The 27,088-nt window shown below is 38.8% G+C and overlaps 1 protein-coding gene across 1 annotated transcript in view; it reads right to left on the bottom strand.

Annotated features, from left to right (window-relative positions):
• The window catches only part of TBCD (tubulin folding cofactor D), a 117,132-nt gene that overhangs the window by 56,135 nt on the left and 33,909 nt on the right, over positions 1-27,088 (bottom strand). The window contains exons 13-14 of the mRNA XM_084273516.1: positions 13,301-13,457; positions 3,903-3,960 (exon numbers count right to left, since the gene is read on the bottom strand). Of these exons, the coding sequence (XP_084129642.1) occupies positions 3,903-3,960; positions 13,301-13,457 (215 nt within the window). The remainder of the gene's footprint in view (positions 1-3,902; positions 3,961-13,300; positions 13,458-27,088) is intronic.

The following is a 27,088-nucleotide window of genomic DNA, read 5'->3' as shown; positions in this document are numbered from 1 at the left end:
TTTAGCAGAACAACTGCAGATCCTGTAGACTTGCCCAGGCTAGTTCAGCTCCTGCCCGCTGTATATCCATTGCAGGACACGTAGCACATGCTCTCTCTAATCGCTTTCCCGCCGCCTCAGCGGATTCTGGAACCCACCATGGCGCCCTGGCAGCTGCAGCCGCGCTGCCAGCCGTGGCCCCGAGCTAACCAGTTCGGGTTGCCTCAGGCAGAGCGCGCTGCATGGGCTCTCCTCCACAGTGGCGGCAGCGGAGATACACCCTTGGGCAACACATAAAGGCGCCTTCCAGAGCGGGAACAGGAGCTGTAGCATTGCCCTGCGCTTGATCATTACTGTTTGCCACAGCGGGGGTTTTTCACTCCTCACTTCTCTGTCAACACACACCCCAGCCAGGATTTGCCAGGCTATCGTTTCATGTCATTTCTTTCTTTTTACACGTTGGTGTTCAAACCCTTTTGATGTTTCTGAGATCCTTTTACGCAGCACAGGGAGGTTTCAGCAAGGACGCTACTCTCGTCTCACATCCAGTGGATTTAGTAGTTTAATCACCACACTACAATTTCTTTTTAAACTGTACTGCTGCCTTCCTGCTACAATATGGTAAAGCTTTCTCTTTGTTTCCCCCTTCTTTTCCCTTTTCAGATCAGAAACTTTAATATCCAGATAATATAAGCCTGGTCTCAAACCAGTGGAAGTTTTCTTCTATTAGATCTGTAGGCCCAGGACTGACATGAACTGGGGCAAAATCACTGGAAAAAGATGTACAGAGGCATATAGATGATGTTGCCACAAAGCAGCTATTGTACATAACAATTTCATGTGGTTTGGTTAATTAACATAGGAATTTTTAAATGCCACCACTGTGGAAATGTCACTATTTTCTAACTTACAAAAAAAATCATGAAGATCTAAGAAACAGTCCAGCAGCATGTCAAAAATACTTTAACGTTCACCTGACATACTCTAAGGTTCTAATTTGCTTGTTAATTATGCCTAATTAATTAGTTTATAGATAAAAAATCCATACAATTTTAGCCACTGCTCACGAGGAGGGAGATTGGTGGTGCCTTGCTACAGATTTTGTTCATTACTTCAATTTAATTGCCTTGGAGGAGGAGAAAAAAAAAATTTTGGTTTAGATTTTCAAGCTTCTGTAATGAATTCAGAATTCATGAAAGTATAAAGAGTAACTAGGATATTCATGTACACATAGCTCAGTAGCTAGCAAATTTTCCAGGTGTAGACTAAATCTTTATACTAACTTGTTTCACAGCTGGTTGTTTAGGTTGAGGGAGGTTCTTACGTGCCACCACCAACCACTCTCAGCATCAGCAGTCTTGTTAATTTAAAGAAAAGCTACAAGGTGCCTCTTGCGTGATATAAATTTTCAGCCAGTTAAGAAGGAAAACCAAGACAATCAAAGAAAAGCAGAAAAAGCCTTCAAAGGAATGTAAAAACAGAAGGACACAGCATTTAGAGTTTTTATTTGGAAAATTTCCCCATTGATTGAGGAAGGCTTAGTAGCCACCACACATTCCAGTTCTAGAACAGCATCTGATCCCAATTTTAGCAACAAAAAATGTGGTATGGTAATTTATTCTTCCTGGGTGTAAGGGATTACGTTGCACAGAAAAAGTTACAAAGAAAATGATCTCCAAAATATTAATTGAAAGTAAAATAGAAATATGAAAATAATGAAATATGTTTATCTAAGTTAGAAAGCAATTTTCTATAGCTCATTTAATGTTGAGAGAATTCCCTCTTTGTTCCTGTAGCAAGTTTTTATTGTTTCACAAAAGATTTTTCTTCATAGTACTCAGAGGACTTCCAATAACTGAAAACGTGACTGTTTCAATCATACTTTCAAACAACTGCAAATCCCTGCAAGATGCCAGATATTTCAGTTGTTTTGTAATAATTTTCATTTTTCATACAACCCCCTTCTGGAGATGGAAAACCTGGATGCAAAGACCTTAATTTAAAGATGCCATGATACCAGAACCGAGATGACTGACTGGCCTCATAACCTGAATGCTTTGCTGTTCCCACAGAAACTGAAACACTATTTAAACATTCTCTAAGTGGTGATTTTAAAAACTATAAACCAACCAAAGGAGGAAATAAAACCACCTCTCTAGAACATGTCAGAGACAAATGGAGCCCAATCGGTGATCACTCCGTCCATGTGAGTATTCCTTATGATGATTATTCATGGTAGAGTTGCACAAGTCAGCTCTGAACGCTTTTGGTGCTTCAAAATAACAGTCCTGTTTTATTCTCTCTAACCTCAGGGTTCAAAATATCTCTACATGCTATTTTGTTTTATTGGTGCTCTACATCATAATATATTGCATATTGTAATAGATGGAAAATCTAGTAAAACATGTTGTTTATTTAAATATATATTTAACTGTAGTAATGAGTGGAAATAACTAGGACCCCCAGGTACTTTTCTTCAAAATTGTAACAATGCCCAGTAAACGCAAATATTTTTCTTTGCCTGCCTTTCTAAAATAAGAAAATAAAGTTTCTGTACTTTCATAAGTGTCCATCAGAACAGCAATGCCAACCTTGGACTGGCTCTACATTAGAAAGTTCTAATGAAACATAGAAGAACCATTGGCACTAAGCTTATATCATCAGCAAATGTATCTGGTTTAGCACCATATTTCATGGGCAAACTAGGGGTTCATGTTTAAGCACAAAAACATACTGAAGATTACTTAAGCTAAAGGTAAGCAGTACAGTCATAGCAGCAATCGTGGTAAAGAGAATTCTTCTCTTTATATATAGATTACTGTGGAGCAAATAATTAAGTCACTTTTCACCATCGCCACTCCTCAATGCTTTGTGCAGTTCTCAGGAGAGCAAAGCTACCTCACTTTTCCTCTATGTACTTGGTTTTAATAAAGTCACTTAAATTGCCAAGAACAGCAAATTCTAGTTCCTAAAATTGAGGTGTTCAAGACTGTGTTATATTCTGCTGAGCATCTACTGCATCTCAGCTTTCACGCTCTGGTTTTAACCTATTTAGACAAAGTGATCTGTGATATGATTACACAAGCAACTGACTCACTTCCCAGCAATTATGCTGCAGCTTCATTCAGCAGCTTAAACTCTCAAGTGGAGGTGTGGCTAGAAAAAATAAGGATGCTATCCAGGTATTCCCAAGAAATCTTTCCTAAGTTATAAATGCAGTAGCTTTGAAAATTTCAAAAACCAAATAAGACAGGCACGTTAATGAATTTGCATGTTGCAATGACTGACTTTTCTTTTTTCCTTTCTTTAAAATGCATTCACAGTGAAGTTTATACTCAAAACAGAGGCACCTGGTTTTTCTGATAGACTTTGTCTGGTCCTGTGTCTGAGTTAATACAGTTACAGAGTGTGGGGGGAGTGGGGTGTTACATTTACCTAAGATAATTTGGTTTATCTGTTGAAAGAGACATATTGTATTTATTTTTTTTTATTTTTTTATATATGAAACTTGCTGCCTTAAAAAAACCCACACTGACCTAGGTTCTCAAAAATCAAGCATACATTCTCTCCTCTACAAAACTTATCAGACTGAAAAAGATACAGTGTTTGTATCTTACACATGACCCTTTTGTCTTTGATAACATGACTAGAAAACCCTATATAACTTTCTTAGATACTTTATCTTAACCATCATGACAACAATACAGCAGACTGTGAGCTGTGACCATAAATCAAGATGTGGATCTCTGGACTGTATGATTTAAAATCTAAATTTACACTATACTTCTAAGGATTTTAAAAAAAAGCTCTTTTTTCCTCACAACAGAATACATTGCTAGTGTGATGCAGTTCTAAGTAGTTAAGTCAAGTTCAAGGAAAACAAAAAGTGACAGCAGCATTTAAGCCAGAATGTGATAACTTACAGAAGCAGCTCGTCTGCAATTAACGTCACGATCAAATACTGCAGCAATAACCAGTGCACTGAAGAAATAAAATACTGAGTATTAGTACCAAAATTATGAGAAGGAATGTCTAACACCATCATTTCAACATTTAGACTTCTAAGCAGAACACGCAGAATTTCCTCTACAGAGCTTATTATTTAAAAATAAATACAATTTGAGTTGATACAGCCACGTATTTCAATTCAAATAGAAGTATGCAATTACATTAAGGTTTTATCTTTTAAATATAACATGAGCTTAAAACTTGGACATAACTATCATCTCTAATGTGAGACCCATACAGTGCAATTTTAAATTTGAACTTGGAAATAGAGTTTCTCAATAGCCATATGCACAGTGAGTCTTATGTAAGGCTTAAGCAAAACTAAAAGTTAAGCAATGGAAACTTGCAGCTATCTCTACAAGAACAATCACATCCTGTAAGTAACAAAAATCAGAAAACAATATGCAAACCCTGGTAAAAAGTGACCTGCAAGATAAATTGCAAAGCAGGTTTTTTTTTAAAAAAGGTGTCCTGTAGATACAGAGGCATGATTATCCAAAACTATTTCTTTGTTCATGAAGTCTGGTAACCCTGAACAGCTTAATTCTTCTACCTCAAAAGAGCAGCATTTAAAAGACATGCTACACAAGAGACAGAATATATCCCAGGACACAAAGTCTACAGCTTTAGAAATGCACCTCCAGCATTCAATTAACTTCAGTGACAAATAAACATCACTTCAGGAGAATCATTTAAGCAGAAAATTATTCCTTTCAAACTCTGAAACTCTTCATTACATTATTTATTGACTCCAGGCAAACCAGGAAATAAATACTGGCTGAAAAGATAGCTTTGCTTTAGCATAAAGATATTAATTACACTGATAATATCAAACTTCCCTGGGTAGTGGCTATCTGTTTCCTACAGTGAAGAATACCGTGTTGTTAAAATTCACTGAAATGCACAATCAATGTTGCCTCTGTAATTTCAGTTTACCTCCATTAAGGAAAACAAGAGACAGAAAGCAAGAAGAAATGAAAATAAAACCCAATAAACTGTTCTAAAGACAGTTAATGCTTGCTTATTGCTACTTGCATAAGCAACAACTCTCTCTGCCACAACGCGTGAGGTGACTGTCAGACAAAAGGAGGTCATCAGAACGACAGTGGTTTGGACAGCAAATGTTTAGGAAGCACATCACTGGGAAGTGGTATACATGGCTAACTGTGAAAAAGTGCTGGGCCAAATAGATCATCTTCATCCCATGTTTGCTTCCCCCCCACTCTGGCATACAAGGAAATGTAAAAATGATTTTAAAAGGCAATTTCAGAAGTGTAGCTTTTTAATGATATGAATAGCTCCCATAAATGTTTTCATTCTAGCAGACAATATTCAAACCTAAGGAATTGGTTGAAAATCACCCTAGAAAGCAAAAAGAAGGAATTTTCTGCCTGATATTTCCAATTACATAGACTATAAGATAAAACATTACTTGCCAGTTGTGCAAGTATCACTATTGTTCTGAGAAAACAAAAAACCCCAAACCCCTCACTGAGCCCTCACTGAGGAAGCTCAGAATCCAGAGGCTGTGCCAAAGGTACCCTGAAGTTAAGTGTTAAAGAGAATTTCAGAAGAACTGTGCTGGGTCAGACCAAAACCCTTCTGAGTCAGTGTCTTGTCTCCAACAGCGGCCCAAAAGAGAAACTTAGGAATGAATGTGATATACACAGTAAATGTTACCATACTGATTGGAAAGATTATGCAGTCGTTTCAAACTGGAAATGTTAAAAGACCATCCCAGGAGAACAAACACTGCTCCCTGAATTTCCTATTTAGTCCTAGAATGTGGCGTGTGAAATACAATGAGAACAGTTCCAGGTTATTATATACAACGGGAGCTTCTGGCCAGTATTTCAGTTTATAATCAAATTTAACTTTTCCATTTTTTTTCTTATTCTTCTGTTTCTTTATGACAAACCTGTGTAAGCAAAACCAGCAAAGCTACATCCTGTCTGTGTGGTGCCACCCGAGTTGTTCAGCCCTGCAACTGAACACCACATTTAAGAAAAACAAAACAAAAAAACCCTGGAATTTTTTCATTGCCCTCGTAGCCCCATTATAATCATAAATCATACTGTAGTCACTGTTTTATGTTAATCCTCTTAATAGAAGTATTTTAAATTTATCAACCCAGACCAATAATTTTTTCAAGTTAATTCCTATTTGAAAACGCGGGCAGAGTCTGCTGTAACACAGGGATTAGCAAGGAGAGCAATGTGCCTAAGATGAAACATGTCTAAGGTGTCTTCACCTGTCTGCTTTGTCGTGGGAGTTTATGTGATACTCCAGCAGGATTTCCTAACATAAAGAAACTGTTTATGTCAAACAAAGTGGGCTATTTTTTTAAGCTAGTTAAAGGATCATGTCTTGACTTGTCCGAAAGGTACCACACCTGACTACCAACAGGTAGAGCAAAGAATGGCTTTGCATCTCCCAGTCTCTATGAAACACCTTTTGTAGTTCCTTGAGGTATATTTAACCTGTATGCACGACAAGCAGTTAAGTGTACAATAAACGCAAATGGGCTTTAAAAAGTGAGTTGCAGTTCTATCAGCCAACTAATAATTCTCCCTTTCTTCCCCACGCCTTCCCGTCTCCCCCAGGGACTCACTTAGCTGACTTCAGGGAAAGTTAGGAGGACTCGAAGCATGTTAGCAGCTCACTTCCTCAGCCCAACACCCATCTCGTTTCCTTCCCCCAACAAGGCAGAACGACTCAGAGAGCAGAGGCCAGACAGGTGACAGATACCACAACACAAAATATCACAAATCTCAAGTTACCTCTCCATATAAGCACCAGACATACCAAACAATAAATCTGAATTTCCTTTATCACCTGTACCAGGCACTTCTAGACTATACTAGTCACCAGCAGCAAGAAGCTTATCCCATTGCTAACCTCTGAGAATCTGCTACCATTAATTCAAGCATACCACCCTGAAGCTGTGGGAAGAAAAAATAACTCTCAAACCTCTTGCCAATTTGGCACAAACCCAAAATTTCCTTCCTGAGCCCAAAAAAGGGGTAAGTCTCACTTAGAGCAGGACAGAAACTCTCCTCCCTACTGTACATTAGGGAAGGGAGGGCACAATAATCATCCCAAGCCAAAGAGTTTTCAACAGTCCAAACAAGTTAAGAGCCCAGAGTCAGACTTGCGTCTGCCGAGAGCTGCTGCTGCAAATAGCCAGTATCCCAACTGGAATGGCTGCACAGTGAGCACGATGATGAACACACATCTAAGCTCAATTGTTTTTTCTTTTGTTAGGTTTTTGTTGCTTCTTTTTTAAACCAGAGAAGCTGCCCCATTGAGAGCCATGTTACACAACTGCAGGAGATACGTGGGTGCAGGAGGTGAGCAAAGAACCCATTTCAGCCCGTGCTGCCATGGGAAAAGCCCTTCACGCTACAGCCTCGGATTTAATTCCTCCTGTTTAGCTAGGCAAGGAGAAAGTCAGCAAAGGAGAAATGCAGTGACCATCCCCACATCCACACTGCATACCTCCACAGTCCTCTAAGGCAGCTCTTACTGCTGGGCACCCAACAGCCCATGCTGTTCAGTGCGTTACTCCAGTCCCAAAGTTTTTATTATATTTCCATAATTTTACCCCAAAACACAAGCAGAAAACAGCAATAAGAAAAGTGCTTACAACAGGAGTTACTGTTGCTAGTAAAAAAAAAACAAAAGAAAACAAAACTACCCTAGGAAAAAAGGCAACGATGCCCCTGCAAGAAATGCCTACACAAGTGCAAGACACTGTAGGCAGACAACTCTCTTCTGAAGGCAACATTCAAATACATAGGAGGAAGCAGCTATTCTCAGTATTTCATCACGGTACAAGATGTAGCTCAAAGCAATACTTCAGATTTCTCCAATTCTGCAGGACAGTCTTGCCCTGGAGCCAGCTACATCATTCATCCATAGCCACACCTGCCCCCTCCCCCCCTTGAAAAACAAGGCACCACCGCAGGGAAGACAAAGCTGCCGGTGCTCCTACACCAACCACGCTCTGGGCTCCTACACCAACCACCCTCTGTGCCCCTGCCCCAGCCACCCTCTGTGCCCCTGCCCCAGCCACCCTCTGTGCCCAGGTTCTGCTGAAAGGCAAACTGCAATTACACCTTTCAAACCGCGATTCGTTTATTGATTACCTACCCCATCGAATGACAGATAGATGAAACTACATTCCAGCTATGCAACAGCTCCAAATAATTAAGATAGCCAGCAACAATTTAATCAGTGTAATTGTGTTAACAGAAGAGAAGTATGCTTTCCTTTTTATTTTTTGTTCAGGCTTTAAACAACACAGCTCAGCTTCTTACTGTGCACCTGCTGCTTTAGGGGCAGGACTTCCACACCCGAGGGGGCAGGAATCAAACTATGTCTATTTCCAAGTTATTAAATTATATTTAACTTTCCTCATAGTAACCTTGAAAAGAACGAACATGCAGGGACTCGGAGAGGGAGAAATAATCTTGGTTAAGTGGTGCTCTTATCAAGGCATGCTTGAATAGCAGCTTCAGTGCAGGCAAGGATCCTGAAATGTTACACTGAGATAAAAGGGAAGTTTCAGCTATTTTGCCAAGAATTTTCTTTTTGTGGTCTTGTAGTTTGACTAGATCAGGAAGAGTTTTAGAAATTAGTTTAACTGGACTTAAAAAAAATAAATAAGCAAGTATTTGTGAGTGTATCTGGTTGAAATATGGATAGGGGAAAAACCCACATGAAAAATACGAGCAACTACTATTAGAAATACTCACAGGCAAGTACTTCTAGTAAGTGTCCTCTTTTTATTTACTCTTTAAAGAAGAGTAGTAAGGTCAGGCAGAAAAAAGGCTGATCTATCATCTACAGCAATCTAACTCTAACTTCAACGTTTCAACAATTTCATCACCTAATAACAACACGTTCATAAGAAAGCAGAGGAGACACAGCCACCACTGAATATGGAAACATGTTTCTTTTAGAACACTGGCACAAATTTTACTATTAACCATGCAGTTTAAATTGATTTTTCACTAGTCAAAAGTGAAATACTTATGTCCCTCAACTACAGAAAACATGTCATTCCATTACAGGCATGGAAAGGGAAAAAACCCAACAAACTGCCCAGGACCAAATGACCCCTCTGCTTTGATCTGTGACTCCTCTGCCACACTCTGAAGGGGCAGGACCCAGTTTAAATAGCTTATTTCTTCTGCATTTTGGTACTCGAGTGAGTTCCCTGACAAGACACATCAACATGTGCCACGGGCCATGCCGTGAAGCTGGAAGACATGAAGCAGCCCACTGTGTAACTCAACAACTTTCAGTTACCACCGGTGCTCTTACTCTACCCTGACCACTGCCTTGCCCTTCCCGTCTGCGTGTAGCAACCAGGTACTTAATGCTCCAAGGTCAGCATTACCTGTCTTCCTCCAGCCGGTTCAACAGCAGGGTTAGAGGCTGTGAAGGAAGGATAAGCCATTTCCAATTTCTAGCACCAGTTCAGGATCTCAATCACTCATTACATTCTTTACAGGAGGTAGTATTTTCTTTTCAGGCAGGGAATCAATTTACTATTTTTCTATAAGAATTTCATAGTTTGTATTCTTACATAGGCAGATGCTTTTGCTGTGTAATTCAGCTCACAATGGAAATTATGTACTTTGCTTTAAGATGCTGAGTTCTGCATTTTTGAAGGGTAGGAATAATTCGCTTGCGGCTAGAAGTATGACTCTTCTTTAAGTAAAACAGTGACACACCTAAGGCTAGATTTAAAAAAAAAAAAGCTGTATGTAATTATTGGCTTGCTGACACAATAGGTGAAACTGTGTGTCATACTGTATTTGAATATTTTTTTTCACCATTTCTCTTTGCAGTGGCAATTCTACCTTCAAGAGTTGATTATATTTAGGAGAGGTATGGCCAACAGAGCTACAAAGATTTTTAAGTAAAGCCTTAATACTGTGCAGCTTTGCTAAAAGCCTAAGCATATACAAACCACAACACCTTACAACTTATCATAAGCAATTTTCAGCTTCCTCCCTGGTGTCCACCCTGTCTCTCTCCACTGCACTAACTTATCCCAAGCAGTTGAAGTTGCCATAGCTGGCATAGCCACAGTGTTAACTGGTAATTACTACCACAGGTAGAAGCTTCCATTTATTTTCACTTGACATTTTCCTAAAAAGAAGAGAATTTTTTTCCACAACAGCCTGAAAGCTAAGACAAGAGCTTCATCAGAGAAGTACCTTCCTTCATACCTGTCTATAGAGGATCCCACCAAGAGCTTTGTGACAGTCAACCAAAATATCACAAATCATATAAAATCAAAATTGTGCACTTGCATCTAATACAGGGAGCACATATTTTGCACCATGGTAGGATGAAGGAGTACAAGAAACATACTGCTCAGAGCACTGTGGAACTGAAGAGAACTCCAACAGCTCCAAGTTCTGATAAATCGAAGGCTTCCGCACTCACACATAAGCTGTTTTAAGTTTCACAAGGAACACATTTGCCAGGCCTTAAAAGGAGCCTTGAAGTTGCACAACTTTAGGAGGATGGAAGCAGAGGATTTATTTCCATAAGGCAGCTGACCAGATCTACAAAAAGCTCCAGTTCTGAACCAGACTTTAGGGAACTGGTATGGTTATACTCATCCTGAAGATACGCTTGCAGCTAAAACACAGATGTATTCCTGGAGTTTAATGACAGCAGTGAACAGTTCTGCACAGCTGATAACAGCCTGCCAGAAACATTTGTTAACCTTCTGATCACGGGTGACACGGTGTCTGCATCACTACCACTACCTGTGCTGGTTAGATTGAAAATAAGATACAGTCACATCATTATTTCACTGTGCAAACACGTCTTTAGGTATCTGCATGTTAAGAATTTCATGCTATATGTAATTTACTATGAACTCAGCTAGAAGAGTGATATGACCCTTCCAAGTAAAATAGTTCTTTAATAACTTACTATGTCAAATATTACTGTTTGTATTGTGCTTAACCGAAGCAGGTCTTTTCCACAGCACCACATTATCTGAAAGCCACCCAGAAGCAGTGGATGGTATCATGGTCTAGCACAGCTTGATGTTACAAGACTCTCTTCCTTTAGTATCTACACCATTGTAGATGAAACCTGATCAAAACATGAAACTGCTTTAAGAGAGACATAAAGCAAATATGTCTTAGAATTTTTTGTCTGCTCACTTTGAAGAAAAGACATGACAGCTTAAAAAGACGAAAGAAAGTGGTGTTTGGCCTTAAGAAATTTGACAGCACATTCTTAGACAAAAAGATTTTATCAAGGTCTCAAAAAACCCCAGGAGCATGTACCACACAGATAAGAGACACAGTTATGTGACCCTGCATGAAAGGACCAGCACTGGAAAGTGAGGATTCAAGAATGAAGAACAGCAGAGACCAGCAAGGGCACAGTGTATTAGGATGGAGGAATAAAAATGGGTATTGTGGGGCTTACGGGGTGTCCCAAACAACTTTTAAAACAGGTTTTCATGAAGAAAGAAAAAGTCATGTATTCTTTATAAGCTCCCTGTTTCCCATCAAGGGGTTTTGGATGAGATTGAAATAGTTCTATCAGCCATCTGGAAGCAAGGCAGGCCCAGAAATTAAACCAAATAGCCAGAACCACAAATCACTGCATAGTACAAACTTTTTTTTCCCTATTTAAAAAGATAATATTAAATGACTACTGATGAAAACCCCTCTCATAGGCACAAGGACCCACGAGGTGCTGCTATCAATGGTTGTACTAAAAGTTTGCCAAGAAACTGTTCTAAGGTACCTCTTTGTGTTTGCAGTACAAATCACCCATTAAAGGTGAAATGTCAGCCAGTGTGCTGCCAGCAAAAAGACTAAATGCTAAGGAGAGAATGCCCCAAGTAAATAAGAGGAGAAGCATGGGATGGAAGAAATAAGAAGGCAAAGGTAATTTGTACCTGCAAAAATATCATCACTAGTATGTGAAAAGCTGCACCACCAAGTTCTAGTCCACTGCTGCAGATTTTGATTTGGCAATATTTTGAAAATTTTATTTTTGAAAGTCTCTTGAAGAAGAAATGACAGGCTGAAAAAGAAGGGCATGCATGTGTTCCTACTCTAGTGTAACTAGTTCAGTCCTATGGTCATTCTGGACTAGGGTACTCTCTAAAAATAAAAGCTATCAGAAAAAAATTCTCTCCTGTATTTGCTGACTTGAACTAAAATGTCTTATTAGTTACAAGAAAAACTCCATTATTCAAAAGTGATGTGATACCAAGTGATTTAGAATCACTGTGCAGAGCTCAAGTTCCTACCACTTTCAGGAACAGAAAGTGATTTTATTATTTACTCAAAATAATCTTTGAATTGGAACACTTCAAAATGAAACAAGGAAGAACAAGGCTCAGAAATGGCTATTTAGAGAACTGAAGTGTAGTTTATTCTTTTAGATGTAACATGCTTCACTTGTAAAGTGATCAGTAAAGACTTGCTATATTCTTTGCACAATACCATCTGACCAAAAACAAGTGTTCACCTGAAAAGGTAAGTAATAACTTCTCCAAGTCCTCCCCTACTATTATTCCCAGCTCTTCATGACACCATAAAGCAACGCCCCAATTTTAGAGTGGTTTGTTATTTCTACCTTTACTGCACTAATGTTCCAAATCTTCTTAAACTTCCTGAATGTGTTTTGCTGAGCTACAGACAACAGACAACACCCCCCAAACACACCCAAAACATCCACTAATTTCTCTGAGTCTTCTTACAGGGAAGTTCTGTGGATTTTTGTTTGGTTTTCTTGACAGATAACCAGAAGGAAATGAAGCTCATCACACTTAAGGCAACATTCACATACATGTCAAGCCAGAAAGTTAAACGGCCTCATTCTGCAACAGGAAATTTTACATTTCAACAATTACATGGAAAAGCAACATTACTGTTTATGGCAATGGCATCCCACCCATATTCCATTCTTTAAAATATTCAGTGTATCTATGTGCATGAATCAATGAATGTTATTAAAAATAATCATAGAGAAACAAAAATACTCATTCCTTTACAAACAATATCCAGAGATTAATGAATCCCATTCATGTTACATGGCACACACAGGCTACTTTTTAAGCCTTTCCCTAAATGGCTGTATCACTTTTGGTCAGTATCTAATTTTATATATCTTAAAGACAGAATATTAGGTTTTTAGATTATTAACTTTTAGAAGATACAGATTTAGACTATTAGAATCACTTTGAGCTACTTTCTAATAGTGGATACATTTTTAGAAATAATCCTAAAGAGCTCAGTTTCTTATTGTCACAACTCACCTTGAAATCTGGTTAATAAATGGGATCAGCTCTGCAGGATCATAAGCGCGAGCAAAGGCCCAGCACACGTAGCACGCTGCATCTCTCACGTTGGAGCCCACGCTGCAGGCCCCCCGCTTCTCGTCATACGTCAGCGCTCTCAAAATCACAGGGACAACTGTTGAATTGGTGAAAAATGAACAAAAGCAAGGATTAGGAGAGTACAGGGGACAAAAAAGTATACAAGCATTCAGTGATCATTAGAGGAAAGACACAGGGTGGAGTTGTATGTTTTGAAAGATCATAGAATCATAGAATGGTCTGGGTTGGAAGGGACCCCAAGGATCACAGAGCTCCAACCCCCCTGCCACAGGCAGGGACACCAACCTCCAGGCCTGGAGCTACACAAGGTTGCCCAGGGCCCCATCCAACCTGGCCTTGAAAGAGCAGCCATCCAGGATTCTGATTTTGAAGTTGATTAGAAAGAAGAGTGGTGGTTTTTTTTAATACATTTTTTTCTTTGTTAGTTTCTTTATTGTTCCCTTCACATATAATTCAATGACGATTAAAGCAAGTGGGTTATTCAAGTAACACTGGTATCATTTATTACTCAGTGATACACATTCAAAGGTCATTTTAAAACAGAAAATTTTAAAGTGTCCCTTTTTTAAAGTACTGGACTTCAAATATCACAGCAGCATCTATCACATGAAAACATATATTTTAATACAATGTTGTAACTACCATAAAATGAAATCATCAGTATTTACCTATTGGCAGTCAACTTTTATCACTATGTAACTCCTAACGTGACAAATGTTTCTTTATCACCAATGCTTGAGAATCATCAATACACCAATCTTGAGAGAGACAGCAGAACAGTTTTTACATAATCTTAAAGCAGAGAGACATGTTCAACATGATTCTTGCATTAAGCAAGTTAAGCTGTGGTGGTTTATTCCCTGCAGAGCTGTTATTTTGAGTGACTTCAGTGGAGTGTTTTAAGCTTCAACCTGTCAGCTCTGCCAAACTGCACAAATCATGAAGACAGGGTATGTATAAAACTGCAGGGTAACCTAGGAAAGCAAACTGGTGGGCTTTACTCCCAGTTCTGCTTAGGCATCCAAAACAACAGTGATGACAACATGCCTCTTCACCAGTGCAGAATCATTTAATGCAAGACCAGAAACCTTTGATGAAACACTATCTAAAAAAAGTCAACCTCTTTTTCTTTCTTTTTTAATTCTATCCATGACACTAATTATATGCATTTCACCAGTATATCAGTTTTTGTTAGACAGAGAGGAAATAAGGGGGAGATATTTGCATCCTGGACAGCAATATGGAATCAAGCACTGCACTTCAACCTACTCAAAACTCACTTAAATTGATTCTAACACCCACAGTTGAGAACTCTGCCTCATGGGGTCTGCAGAGAGACTCCAGACTCAACCCCCTCCCTGGGCAGCCTGTTCCAGGCCCCAACTCTTAGAGTAATTTTTTTTTTTCTGATATCTAATCTGAACCTGCCCTGGAGCAGCTTGAGGCTTGGGAAAACAAGTAGATTAAGAATTCTACTTTCATGCTTCTATCCCTCATCGAAACTGCAGAAGTCAGTGATGTTATCCTAGAGGTAAGAGAGCTCCCACAAACTTAAAGATTCTCTTCCACAGTTCCAGTAATACACTGCCACGGTTTAAGAAATACTCTATGTATGCAAGGCTCCCCAGAGGGCTCTTCTGGTATCTGCAAATCCAGATACATCATTTGAATACAACCTTCTCTAGGTGGCATGTATCTAATAAATGAATAATGTCTGTAGGAACAACAGCCTCTAGAAAAAAAATAAATATACAAATTTCTCTCTCAATTTTCTTTCTTGTATCAAATTTATCAAATGCATCTTTTCTCCTTAGAAACTACTTGTCAAAAGGTGATGCCATTGAACAAGAAGTGGGATCACTGAACTGTATTTCATTAGCAAACTGTTCCTGGATATACTTGAGCGGATATAATCACAAAATAATTAAACTTCAATGTACAGTTCATCACTGCGTGGCTGCTAATTTAAATAAAAAATTAACTATGCACAGCAACTGGAGAAGGTAAGCGTTAAAAATTCATTTAAATTCATTTTAACCCACTAAAGAAAATAAAGCAGTTACTAGAGGGGTACATAGGATATGACTATTAGGAATACAAACATGGGGAAAAAAATACATGGGGAAAAAAAAAACCAATTCCCATTCAGGAAGGATATAACAAAGATGGATGGATTTTTGGGCAGTTCCCTGTTCCAAAAGAAACTGCAATAAAAAATGCTTTAAAAATGTTGACTAGCTTGTTTTGAAAAATGCTGCATCAACTGATGAAAAAAAATGGAATTAGCTGGTTCTACAGGAACACAAAAAACAGATGCCAAAGGCAATTTCACAGAGCTGCTGCAAATTTCCTTCAGCACAGGGTGATTACTCCAGCTCTTTCAGCCCGCTGTGACTGAGCTCTCATCTCTGTGCACCAAAGGACTCACAAGCAGCTCCTCACACTTGTACTGCCTGTGTGAAAGAAAAAAACACGAGTTTTTTCAAATCAGGGTGTTAATTTCCCCAGTAGTAGGGACAGTACCAAACGGGACCTGGCTTATGGGAGTCAAAGACAGGGGTGATGCTGCCAGGGGTCTTCAACAGCAGAACGCAAGGAAATGCCAAGAGTAACTTCTGAGCAGTTCAGTGAAGCTCACAGTGGGCTTTTGGACTCCCACCTCTCTGATGTCCTGTGTCTGGGACTCAAAGTGCTGCTGCTGCTGCAAGGGTAACAACATGACTGCAAGTCTGGAGAGCAGCAGGTGATAATGTAAAGGAAGGATATAAAAGGGTATAAAAGTGGACATTTAGGAGGTGGGAGAAACAAGGTGAAGTATGCAGAAGTAAGGACTAAATAAATACAAATACTACAAGCAAAACACTAATCTAGGTGTCATTTGTTACAGCTTTCATACTATCACTGATACAATATTTACTGGTGACATAAAAATTGCTCCTCACAAATTGTGTGTGTTTGAAAAAGGGAGCCCAGCATTACATTTCCTGTGGTATTTAAAACTCATAAAAAACCCCAAAGAAACACTACCAAAAATTCCAGGGTTTACATCATTCTTTACCCTAGAGTTCTGCAGACACGATGCAGGTGGGTTTCTGCCATGGCTTCCTGCAGTGTCAGAAAAGCCTGGCTGAAGGAAAAAACATCTGTAGCATTTAGTCCACTGTAACTAAAATATCTTCTAAAAGACCTTCCCTAAGTTGGGCAGACTCAACTTTGGCACAACTTTTCACCTTCAGTCTAAGCACAAAATACTAAGTTTCATTTTAATTCACGTCTTTCTCTAATTCAAACTATCCACATTCACACTCTGTGTATCTTGTTTGATCCACAAAGCAGCAATGAAGTTCCAAGCTTTGAAGTCAGCTTCTGACTTTCTGTTACCCAATTTCATTCCCCATTCTCACCACCTCTCAAATATTCCCCGTGGTCACAGTGCTGTACTGTTCTGCTCTTATTGTTCCAATTTTTCACATTCATAGCTAAAATCAACTCCTCATAAAGACACAAATAAAAAAGCTTTAGGAGAAAAACTTCCACAAGAAATTTCATTTAGTTTGGAAGAACAGAGACAGATTTTTACCCCTGAAATGATGAATGTGCCTTTTATTTAAAAGTAGGGGGCTGGGAGATGAAACAAGGAGTTGCTTAACTTTAAAAGTTACCACTTCATTCATTGATCTACTTTATAGTTTGCCAGTAAAAGCAGAGGATAAATAGTGTCCACTCTCAACCTCATCATTAAAACAATATCCACCTGCATAGGGCTGTGAAGGCTGGAGAAAATACAGTCACCTTTACCTGTAGCCTAGAGGTATTAATAAGCACCTGCTACACTCCACCCTCACCTAACTTACCCAACTACCTAACTGCAGGTTGCAACACAGCTCTTTGCTCAAGCCTTGTGAAAATAAAGAAACAACTTCTGGCTTCAACACATGACAAGCAACAGATTCTATTTTTTTTTCTCTTCTCCCACTGGAGACAGGTTGCACAGAGAGTTTGGTTTTTAAACACAGACTTTAAGCTATCAGATGCTTAGCACTGTTCAGGTGCAGGAGATAAACATGAAAGGCCCAGGTAAGAAAACTCAGGGAAGCCATCAGATGCTGAAAGGTCACACAGACACATATAAAAAATGCTTCATATTATTCCTTTATAAAAATGTCTTTAAAAACCATACTTTACACAAACTTAACCTATAACACATGCCAGCACGAACTCTATGTTACTTTTACTGTGGATTCTATTTTTTATTTATTTATTGCAGTGTTTAGAATGTAAAACATACAAATACAGAGAACAAACAAACAACAAAAACCTGTTCCTTAGCCTTAGGTCTTGTCTCCACAAGAAAACTGCAGAATTTCATGTCAACCACATTTAATTCACAACAGATTTTCTCTGGATCTCAAGTTAATTAAGAATTGTCTACTTTTAAACTAAAAAATGTCACTCTTAAAATGTTTGACCTGATGTTACTTGTTAGGTAAGTCTTACATTTTGATATGGAGAGTTTGTAGACAGAAGCCCTGCCAAGTCATATCAAAAAGCTATCCAGGTTAGAATTATAAAACAGAAGAATAGTACAAAACCAGATGTCTGCTACTCCAGAAGGAAGCACTGCACCGTGTCACTGTAGGAGCAGCTCAGAACATTACAGTTAATGAATTATAAAGCTTAAATGCAATTGTAAGTGTCAATACAAAGAACAGTAATTTTATTTGTTGTGTTCTTCTTCAATGAAACTAACTCATTGAAGAAGTACCCTTGGTAGGTTCATCCTCTTTGCGAGCTCCAGGCCTTAGAAAACAGTGTGAACTGCCATATCTGGGGTAGGTCAGCTTCCCCTGCTTTAAGTAGCATACTTACCACAACTGTTCATATGCTACAAGCTGAAGTCTGGCTTTTCAGTGTGAAGAATGTCAGAGTTGAGACCTAATGCTCTCACATGGCACCCTAAACTCTTAGAAAAAGGTGCAAGTCCTACTCATGACTTCAGTGGGCTGTTATATGAGTATTTAATGTATCAACACAGATGCAAGCAGAGATAATTTCACATTAGGCCCATTATTAGAAATAAGTATTTGTTTAAAGTTCTGCCAAACATTTATGCTTTGCTCTCATTTTTATACAAAGTGTCTATTTCAGAATTTACTCTTGGAGTATTTAATCCAGAGGATAAATCCTCCAATGAAGACCAGAAAACACATCTGCTGTGTTGTCTGTTGATGTCTCACTGTTTCTGTGAAATGCTCCAACATTGCACCCCGTAGGGCAAGTGCCAGAACCCTGTCATCAGGTGGCCTCTCTTCTCCTTCCTGCACCAGGTTTGACCTAGTTAGGAGTTTGCTGGGGACAAAGGGATGAGTATGGCAATTGATGTACACTCAGAAGATATGTGGGAATTTAACAGCCAAGGTCTCAAACTGCCAGAACTTTCTCACCATTCCTAACACTGACCCACGTATATAAGGCTATATATATGCATATCCACAAACCAAATAAGCATTTTCTAACCCGTGACTGTGAAGGGCTGTGTCTGTCTGGTTGCAATCTCAGTTCAGTCTCTCACTACGTAATGAATTAAGAGTCTTTAATTATATGATCACGTGATGATTTTTGTTCCACGGACCTATCTCAGTCAGCACACAGGAAAGACCTGCTCCAGCGATGAATCACAGCTGGGCAGCAAAGGAGATTATTGTCTGCCTTGCTGCTGAGGGAGGAAAATATGCAATGCAAAGCCTGGCTTTCAGGCAGAGACAAGGGACTGTTGGTTAAGTTGGATGTTGCCCTAAAGAACTACATTCTAACTACATCTCTGCTGGAGACTTACTGCTTGATACCACTCGTGTTGTTTAAATACAGTATTTAAAAGCACTGGACACTGGCTCTCATTTCTCAGGTATCTGCTTCAATAAGCTAATGGCAGGGTTGTAGTAGTGCTCCAGCACTGAAATTACTGCGAGCTCTTTTGAGAATGGCGAGGGGCCAAGGAGGAAGCAGACAGATCTGGATTTTGGCCAGTGTATCTCAACATCATTATGTAATGCAGCCATAAAACCTCAACATCTTTAAGCACCCCTACCTGGCTATGTTGAAAGGCCTGCAGCTGACCTAAGATAGTACTGATCTACCTTCTCTGAAACACTGAGTACTTTGAGAGGATTCATCTCCTCAACCAAGCCCAAGGCCACACTAGAGACCCTCACACAGGTTTACACCTAATAGAACTCTTCCTTACCTTAACCGCTAGCAAAGTGCCGTTTAGGGACATGAAGAAACAGGCTTCTGAAGGAATCCTACTAAGCAAACAAATTACTTACTCTGAAGGAGTATAAAAATTTTGTAAACTTCTAACACTGCATGTCAAAAAAGAAAAATCCCCAAAGAAACCCCAACCTTTAGGCTAAGGTTGTGCAATAGTGAGATAAACCCTACAGTGGAAAAGCTAGAAGCAATTCATTGTCATTTATTCCCTGCTTAGTGTTTATACCATTTCCTAGTTGTGCTGGGGGAGGGACCTTTCCTGCTGCAGTTTCAGCTGTGGCATTTGTTCTTGCTCATACCTGCTGGCTAGTGAAAAAAAAATAATAAATCTGCACTATTCATAATGCTCCTTGCTAATTTGAGAACTATTATGATAACATACATGGTATAATTTTTAAAATACTATTTTCAAGACCACGCATCATTTTTAAAGTTCACCTGGGTGTTAGGGAAAATACAATCCTTCTGTAACCAGCCTTTCAGGTTTGGGTGTTCTCTATTTTCTAAGAGTCCACCTAAGACAGGTAGATCTTTTTTCATTTCTTCCTGTATCTATGATGAAAAGTACCTGGTATCTTGCCAAAAGCCTCACAATTACCTACCACCACAGAACAGACCAACACATTTCAGAAGCCTGACAGCTGAAAATCAGTTCTCAAGCAACTAATTCTGGAATAAGACAACACAGAAGTTAACCCTTAAAAACAGAGCATGTAAACATGTTTAAGAAGTTACAGAACAGATTTTATAAAAGTCTATTTAAATCCAGTTTAAGTTAAACTCCTTTCCAGAAGACAGGTAAAAGCAGGATTGTCTTTCTTTTTAATTAGGTGTTTTTTCCCTTTAAACAACACAGTGAGACTGGACAAGCAGACACACTCCTTTTTTCATCATGTGTAGACTTTCTCAGACTTTCCTTGGGTTAAGTCTATCAAGCTATACATAAGTATTAGGGAGCACCATTCTCTCTACTCTCCAATAAAATACACAGGAATCTGGTATCTTATCAATACTGGCAAATATGCCAGCAGTCTCTGTACCAGGAACATAGATAATCTGGTGCTACAACAGAGTACATACCCACTGCAACCAAATTAACAAGGTGTTGCAACAGAAGCTGAGGGAATTATTTTAAAATTGCCAACACAGAAGTCATGCATACCCAGATATTCCTTCAAAGCCATAGCACCTGCTAGTGAAATTAGCTGTATCTCCTCTGAAAGCTTCTGACAGCACAAGAGACTTCATTTCATACAGACTTTTCACCAGAAGTATACTTGACAAAAAGATATTTTCAAAACAGAGAAAAACATCCTAACTGAAATAACCTGAGTTTCCTGAACAATGTACCTGCCACTCAGCAGAAATAACACACAAAATATTTCCTTAAACCAGGGTATTCTTGTATACTGGTAGCATTGTGTCTTACCTCCTGGAAAAGGTAAAAGGCATACTGATTTTGTCATTGAATCCCAAGACATCACATCCTGCCCAGTTCCCTCTCAAACCTCTCTCAGCCCCCTCACTAACAGTACTTAACTGCAGACTACAATGCCCCCTACTTTCTTCTTATACTTTTTGTTTCTCCTTTTATTCTGAAGGTAATTTATAAACTGAAGAAATAAAGTCTGGTTCTTCAGGAGTTGTTTTTTCCCACTCTTTCTATTTCCACACTTTCCCTTTATTCTGAGATTTAAAAGATCAAATTCAAGATTTGGATCACTTGCTTTGACCCACCAGTATCAGACTTCTGAATTAGCCATTCTCTGTGGATCTCAGCAGCATCACTGCCTTGGGTTTAAATGTTGCCTTTATTGTTACCACACGTAAAAAAAAGGAGAGGGATTGTTGGATTGATTCTGTCTATTCCCTGTGAATGGGTAAGGGTTTGTAAGAAGGGAGGCAGACCAAAAATAACATCTTTCTGGCTGGAATCCTCCCAAAACAAGCATGAATTCATTGCAAGCGTAACCACACGGTTCTCCTAATCTTCTTTCCCTGGGTTCCTTTCCTCACTCATTAGACATGCAACTGTTTTCAACCTTACTTTGAACCATCCCTGGCTATAGAGCAAAAACAGGATCACACAATGCACAACAACCAAACAAAAAGAGCAAGTTATCTTTGTGAAACACTAAGAGTCCTACCACTGATTTCATTCAGGAGACTTTCTCTGGCTTTAAGTAGGGAAAGTTTAGGCCCTCAGCCATTCAGCAGATCCAGCTGCAACTATTCAGTGGTCAGCAAGCCTGTCAGAGACATGAACACCACAACACTTTTAATCTCACCACTGACATATTAAGAACACCTAGGAAGTTTCATGTTCCTATATGACACACCTTATTAGCTAGAAAGTTTATACTATGCTGTCATCAAGAGAAATTTTAATAACGTCCTTTCACAAGCAAACCAGAAATTCAGGTAAACTAGGATTCTCTTGTTTGTTTAGTATTTATCCCCACCCAATTAAATAAAAACCCCTATAAATAATAGTCTGAAGCCTACAAAACCACAAGTACAGCACAAAACAAAAGATGTGAAATCATACTGAAACCACACTGAAATACAAGTTTTTGGCCTTAACGTACACTGTACAGAAGAAGTGTTTGATTTAGGAGTGCTGCAGTTCCAGGTGTAGAGATTCACACAAACACATCATCAGATCACAGGATTTTAAATGACTGAGGAGAATTTTTACTAAAAAAATTTTTTAAGAGATTAAAATCCTGACATGCAAACTTAGCTGCAGGATGCATCCTAAATTCTTTTACAGCTCGGTGGTAACATGTATCACTGAATGAAAAAACCTAACAGACAAACTGCAGTTCAAGAAATGCAGCACTAGTATTTTTTTAATGCATTAAAATAAAACATCAGATCTCACTTGCTGGTTTATATTTGCCACTTTTAAAATTTAAATAGTAGACAACTGAGTAATGATATAAATCTTTATGTAATTGTACATTTTTCAAAGAATAACTGACAGGTAGCAATATTCTGAGCCCAGGAGGATTCATTATATGGCTCACTGCCCTCCTCGTTAGAGTGGCATCACAGCAGCCTAATGCCAATTATGCCCCAAAGAAAAATATGTAGGACTGACTTCATGTAACTAAAACTGCACCTGGCCCAACTCAGACCCTACTACTGGATTCTCCCAGAAAAACTTCACCAGGGTGAGAGATCTGTCTCAGAATCTCTGTTATAAGTCATATAAGTCTTAAAACCAAAGCAGAAAAAGAAAAAAAAATTCTGCATGAAAAGTTCTCTACAATTAATAAATTTTAAATGGGAATTATAACCAGAACATGAAGCAGAAAGTGAAGAAAGATATATTTTACATCTCTGGCAATGAAAATAATTATTATTAAAAAACCTTTCTTATAAACAGTTCCTAGTTTTGCCTACAGTCTCAATTTCTGATGTTCCCTACTTCCCCCAAGATGTTTCACTGCCCAAGGGTGAGGATGGGAACCAGAAGGAAGATCATCCTAGTTCCAGGCCAAACACTAATAGTACAGGCCACAATAAATATCTAAAAATATGATCTGCAGTTGCTATTAACTGCTGAGCTTTTATTCTGTTCCCATACAAATAATTTGCTCTAGTAATCATGAACAAGTGGCTCACAAGCATCAGCAAGGTAATCTGCCCAGACATATCTCCAAAGTCAGGGACTGGGATCGTTAGGAAAAACAAAGGCAGGTTACAGAGGTGTTACTCGAAAAGCATTAAGACTAATAACTATTCATATGGGATAGAAGAAAATAATGATGAGAATATCGTACAAGAATCATGTAATGTTTTGGGGCACAGCAAGAGTTACAGCAATTATATTCAAATATATTTGCCCCCTTCTGGGAATGTTCTGAAACAACCTAGTCCAAACATGCTAATACAGATAGCGAAATCTGTTGATAACTTCAGTTCAAGTGATCAAAGAAAGAAAAAAAAGGACTTTCTTGAGCATTTAGCTCAAAGCCACACATCTAGACGCATAACTAAGTCAACAAAGCAGTGAATACTGCCAGCCACACCATTCTAAAAAGTTTCCTTTACTTTTACAAGCAAAGGTTCACTATCTCCATGCCTACCAGCCTTCAGCTACAAGAGATTATTCACATTTACCTAGATTGTTCTTCTTTCTTGCAGTAAGTAATGAATTCATGAATTTGTAAGGCATCTCTAGAAAGATATGGAAACACTGTTGATGACTGACAACCAGTGGACATCCTCTGAAAGCCAGTATCAAGACATCTGACTGATACACTGTCAAGTTAAACCAGCAGAACCCAGGCACTAGGGTTGTTTCTTGTGCCATCTGAATTACCTGATCAACAGAGGGGTTGGTCACTGAACAAAGCAACACCTGGCACTCTTTCATACAGCCAGGGAATGGAATTTTGAAGCACAAGAGGAAAATAAAGATTAGGTAAGCAGCATATCAGGAATAGGTTAAGTTTATCCCAGTATGTTTTCTGATTGTGACATTAGCTAAAGCTGAGCTAAAAAAAAAATCGTATAAAAAACATGAAGAAGGAAGTTTGTAACATTTATAGAGTGGCAGGTCTATGCTACAGCAATTCAACCTGTGAAATTCAACTATAGCTACACAACAGTTGTTTGATACTGGAATTTAAAGAGAACTTAGGCCAAAGAAGCATATTCTACACCAAAGAAGATAGGAAGCTGAAGTTCCAGCCCTCCAGACATACAAAAAAACCCAATCAGGATTCTAAAAAATCAACTTGGGGGAAAACTATCAATAAATACAAATACTACTGTGTGCTCTTAACTAATCTCTCTTGCACTCCAGTAAACTAAAAAGGGTGCTACCAGAGGTGACTGGGTTTGGTTTGTCTCAGGATGCAAGTATAACAACTTCACAAAAATAAGTGCTGAAAACAACATTGCTGCAATCAAGATTTATTACTTCTAGGTGTACACACAAACAGGAGCTACCACCTTCCTTTTCTGGAGCCCACCAGTGAATCTTCTCCCCAGATCTGGATTTTTAACATCATCCAAGCACCAGGAAAAAGAGCATTTATGTTAGCTGCTCTTTTTTTCCAGTTCTATGTTGATCACAACTGATTTGAGCTGACCTGACCTTTCAGGTGATAGATTTAAAACATTATTTTCTTTGCAACAAGTCAGCAACTGGACATTATGTCTCCCCTCCATATATCACACCAGGGAAGGGGACAGAGAGAAGGAGGGAAAAAATAAAAGCAATGTTCCAATACTGACTGCCTCTCACCACAGTTCAGTCACCTGTATTAAAGGAGTCCTTAAAAAGCTTCCTCTGGGTGCCAGAAAATGGAATTTTCTTTCAAAACAAAAAAATCTGATCTGATTCTATTCAAGGAAACCTACTTCCACCCCATCACATACATAAAAAGAAACCTGGTAGTACCCTCCTTCAGCTACAGACTGCAGAAATGGTCCATATTTGCAGAAGAAAAATCAGGACAGTTATGTCGATCAATATGGCACATAAACTTAATGACATGGGAGAAAGGCTACTCACTGCAGAGTGAAGGCTACTGAGCAACATCAGCTCTTGAGAAAGGAAAGGACTTTTCTCCTTAGATCTTTTCAGAGATATTCTGAAGACATTACAAGATCTTTCTCTGCAAGTAATATTTTCTAATATAGTACTACAGGCAAGAATGAACTAAATCAAAGAATGGATGACACACACTCTTGTTACTCCATCTAAAGCCAAAGGATTTACAAACAACTCAACAGTAACATAACATCTGTGTACGCTGCTAAGATGCATTATCTAAACATAACAATAGATATTAATATTTTTTTTTAAAAAAGGGTCACCCTTCTGCTTTAAAATTAGTGCTAGCTTATATTCAGAAAAAAATTCCAGAAAACTACACTGGCACAGGAGGAGGAAGGAAGTTGATCTGCGCACGGAGACAGGAAAGTAGATGTCCATAAGTCATTCCATCACAATAAAGGCCACACCTTGAAAATTATTTTTAAGACACTGCTTTAGTGACTGATTTTGAAACAACTTTTACCCACTGCCTAAACAGGTTTTGTAGTGACAATTTCCTTAATAATTTTCAGGGAAAAGACCGTCCCTTTCCCAAGTGTAAAATTAATTGTACTTGTGTATTTAAAAGTTTTGATAATCTGCAACTTTTAATCTGTAGGTCAGTGGGTGAACAAGAGGGTTATCATGTTCATCCAGCTAAATTTAAGTTATGAACAGAAATGTTAATGTCTCAATAGCATTAGAATTAGTAGCCAAACCCCCCTTTGTTTTTACACTGAGTAACAGGAATGGGTTTTAAAGAGAGCTAGAACTATCAAAAGAGTTTTCTTTAAAACCATGATGCAACAGGTCATTATTTCACTAAACTCAGAATGTCACTAGGTGACTGGCAAATACACTAATATGTTTCTCATTGATAAACTCTACCTAAAACGCAACTAAAAGGAAGTCCCAGTGCTAATCAGTGGATGACCAGTTGACTTTGTCCTTTCACCATTCCATTGCACAGCTCCTAAGCAAACACAGAGACGTGATAATCAATTTCTTACTGAGGCGACTCCTTTCCACTTACAGGATCTGTACATTTGACTGCTGATTATAGGCAAGCTTTGGCAGGTTCCTGTGGCAAGCAAGCTTGGAGTTAGTTCAGTCCCGCCCTCAGAAAGGAGACTCATGAAGGACAAAAAGATTTAAATAAAAATGGAGAGGGGGAGGAAAAAAAACCCCAAGACTATTAAAGCCACAAAGGCATTCAATAAAAAATGTCCATCTCTAAAAAAAGAGTAAAATTATTCTTTTTAAGCTTTGCTATCCCCTGTGTACAGTCCATTCTGCTGCTCACGAGTCACATCTATGAACATGAAATATATTAAGAGCTCGGTAAATGACCTAAGCCATTTTTGACCCCACGTTGCAGACTGCTACTCAGAGGAACAGACATTACAGTTTGGATTAAAACTTGGTTGTTGGAGGGCACAAAAGCGACAAGAGCTCTCTCTTCGATAGCTTAGATGCTGAGGTAATGCTGAATGAAAGCAGTGGACGCAAACAAATGAATCGTAGCTTCAGGCTGGAGTAATATCAGGTGCATCTCTACACCCCGAGGGCTCAACTCCTACACTTCTTAAGTCCCTCCCCCTGAAACAACCTCCTGCAGTTTCACTTAGAGATCAAGCAGAGAACAGGTACTTCCCTCTCAGCAGTGACAGCTACAGCTACCAACAGTGATCACCTTGAAGGTTTCAGACATCCATGTAGCTGGTAAGTACATTTCTTTGGAGCTGTTTGGATTATTTTTTATATATATATATAAAGTATATTCATGTTAACATCTCAAAGGTGAATCAGAGGTGTTCGTTTTTCTGCTGTCTCAAAAGCCTAGGTTACTCCTAGCAGGTGCATTTACTGCACCAGTTTAAGCT

Source organism: Gallinula chloropus, assembly GCF_964237585.1.
Source record: "Gallinula chloropus genome assembly, chromosome: 20".
In the NCBI taxonomy this organism is placed as follows: domain Eukaryota; kingdom Metazoa; phylum Chordata; class Aves; order Gruiformes; family Rallidae; genus Gallinula; species Gallinula chloropus.
This window is presented reverse-complemented; position numbering and strand designations above follow the sequence as displayed.